Genomic DNA, 2,751 nt, shown 5'->3' on the forward strand with positions numbered 1-2,751 from the left:
TCGCGTGAAATTAAAAAAGTAAAAAATGGTGACCATATAGCCTACGTCACTCACAGATAAATTACCTTCTTAATGGTGAAAGAATTTTTGAAATCGGCCCAGTAGTTCTTACGTGTATCATTCATACAAAAATCCGAATCTTTATAATATTAGTATAATATCCATAAACTAATGTAATTATTGATCGTAACCTAAAGAATTTATAACAAAATACTTCAAAAAGTTACCAATTTGGTAGTAATTTTTACGCTTGCCACATTCTTACCCTTCGTTCGTTCCCGTTCAGCTCACAGCTGGTTCGTTTTCGTTCCATTCCTTTGTGTGTCGAGCGATCATTTTATAAGCCGCTCAGCCGCGGGAGAGCACGCTACACCAGTTGGATTTTATTAAAAATATTTTAAGTAATAACTATATAAAATGAGGGAAATAGTGCATTTACAAGCCGGGCAGTGTGGTAACCAGATTGGCGCTAAAGTGAGTTAATTTTTGTTATCTATTGATTTAAATTACCAACGGTCGGCACGTGTGATTATTTTGCAAAAGTTCCTGTCACTTGGGTTTGCGTTAGTTTTTTTCTCTTATAGATTTTGGGAGATGTTTAATATAGTAAAATTTATATTTTTCATGCGAGATTATCTCGTTATATTTATATCGTAATATATGAATTAATTTAATGTGGGTACAATTGTAAACAGCTAATATTTTTCTAAATTATTTATTTTTAAAATTAAAAAAGAAATGTAACGAATTTTCCGACATGAATGTAATTAATATTTATTAAAATATTTTTTTAAATACAGATACAATAATATTTTAAGACGTAACTTAGAATTAACTTTGATTTTAAATTATTTAAATTCTGTCAGTTATCGAATTAAATCTAGAATTTCAGCTGTTAAAAACTTTTGTGTTGCTTTATGCATGTTATAATTCTAAAGTTTTACTAGCGACGTGCCCCGACTTCGCACGGGTTCAGTGTTAATACGAAAATGTGTTTATTTACATCTCATTAGAAACCTCTAGAATCATCAGTATTTTTCTATGTTTTAACAAATATTCCTCTTGAATCTGTCTATTAAAAAAAACTATATCAAAACCCACTGCGTAGTTTAAAGTTCTAAGCCAGTGATTCTCAACCTTTTTTTTTGTTGCGGCCTACTTAACGATTTCAAAATTTAACTGCACACAAAGAAAAAGATAAAAATTATTTACTAACACACTGCATAAATAATTTTTGTCAAAAATATGTAAAAACTGGCTGCACACTTTTGAAATTTGGCGGCATGCAAGTGTCGCGGCATAGGTTGAGAATCTAAGGTCTAAGGTCTAAGCATACATAGGGACAGACGTAGGGAAGCGATTTTTGACCGACTTCCCAAAAGGAGCTACTCAATTCGTCTGTATGTTTTTTTGTACAATTTAGTTGTAGATTTAGTTAATATAGTTAGGAATTACTAATGTCTAATCACTTGAACAAGAGTATATACGTCTCTTTCATTTATTTTAAAAAATATGAAATAGCAACGTATTTGTGCTATTTTTTTTGAGTTTGAGATTGCTTGCTGGCGGGTGTTTTGTCGCGACCTCAGAATTGTACAATGTATAGCTGTTGCTCGCGACTTCTCCTGCGTGATATTAAAATGATAAAAAGTATACTTTTAGGTTATAGCCTATGTTAATTACTGCTAACGTAGCTTTTTAATGGTGAAAGAATTTTTGAAATCGGCCAATTAGTTTTTGAGTTATTTCAATAAATATAAAAATACAAATCTTTAGTCTTCATAATATTAGTATTGAGAAATGAATCATTTTTCTTAAATATGACAATTGTATTAACGATTTTGGTTTATAGTGAACTAACCCTAATATTCTTAAGTAACATAATTAAAAAAAAGTATTTCCCGCGCGTTTTTACACGTATCTTCACTAATAAAAAAAAATCTTAACAGCCAGTTCCTTAAACACAAACTTTTTACCAAAGAGCTTCGTACCAAAGAGATCGTATAACTTCAACTAAATAACTGGCCACTGGCATTGTATTTGCAAGTTCGTTTTCTTAAGTATTCTGATATGTAATTAATTTTTTCTTTCGTTCACAATAGATTTCTTCGTAGGTTTTTTCAGCTCTATTTGGAGTTTCGTTTTTGATTGTTTTATTTGAACAATATATAAACTATTAAGTTTGAATAACTTTTACTATATAAATTAGAGAATTCTATTCTAACTTCTTACTAATGTTATAAACTAGCTGTTACCCGCGACTTCGTACACATAATCTATATCAATATTATAAAGAGGAAGTGTATTTTAGTATGTATTGAAATAACTTAAAACTATTGGGCAGATTTTAAATTCTTAGACCATTAAAAAGCTACATTATCAGTAACAGTCGCGAGTAATAATAAAGTAGCCTAAAATATGCCCGTCTGTCAGCAACCCTTCAGTGAAAGTCCGGTTGAAATTGGCCCAGTCGTTTCGGACATCACCCGGAACGAACGTGGCCTGCAGACAGACCGATAAAAAATTTCAAATGCGATTTTCGTTATCAGCAAAGCAAATAAATCATCTTCCCGAAATCTGGAATTTTTCTGATATTACAAACAGACATTCCAATTTTATTATATAGATACAACAGTTTAGTCAGATGGATGTTTGTTAGAATTTGTAGCCTAAACTGCTGAACGGATCTCGTTAAAGGCATAGATGTAGAGGATAGTCTGAAAAAACACATAGACTACAAACTTTTCTACT

The 2,751-nt window shown here is 31.0% G+C and overlaps 1 protein-coding gene across 1 annotated transcript in view; it reads left to right on the top strand.

Annotated features, from left to right (window-relative positions):
• Nucleotides 1-309: 309 nt before the first annotated feature.
• The window catches only part of LOC106102922 (tubulin beta-4B chain-like), a 19,393-nt gene continuing 16,951 nt past the window's right edge, over nucleotides 310-2,751 (top strand). Inside the window, exon 1 of the mRNA XM_013282542.1 lies at nucleotides 310-474. Coding sequence (XP_013137996.1) covers nucleotides 418-474 — 57 coding nt within the window. The 5' untranslated portion in view covers nucleotides 310-417. The remainder of the gene's footprint in view (nucleotides 475-2,751) is intronic.

The sequence above is a fragment of the Papilio polytes genome, unplaced genomic scaffold, assembly GCF_000836215.1.
Source record: "Papilio polytes unplaced genomic scaffold, Ppol_1.0 DF823901.1, whole genome shotgun sequence".
NCBI classification, from domain to species: domain Eukaryota; kingdom Metazoa; phylum Arthropoda; class Insecta; order Lepidoptera; family Papilionidae; genus Papilio; species Papilio polytes.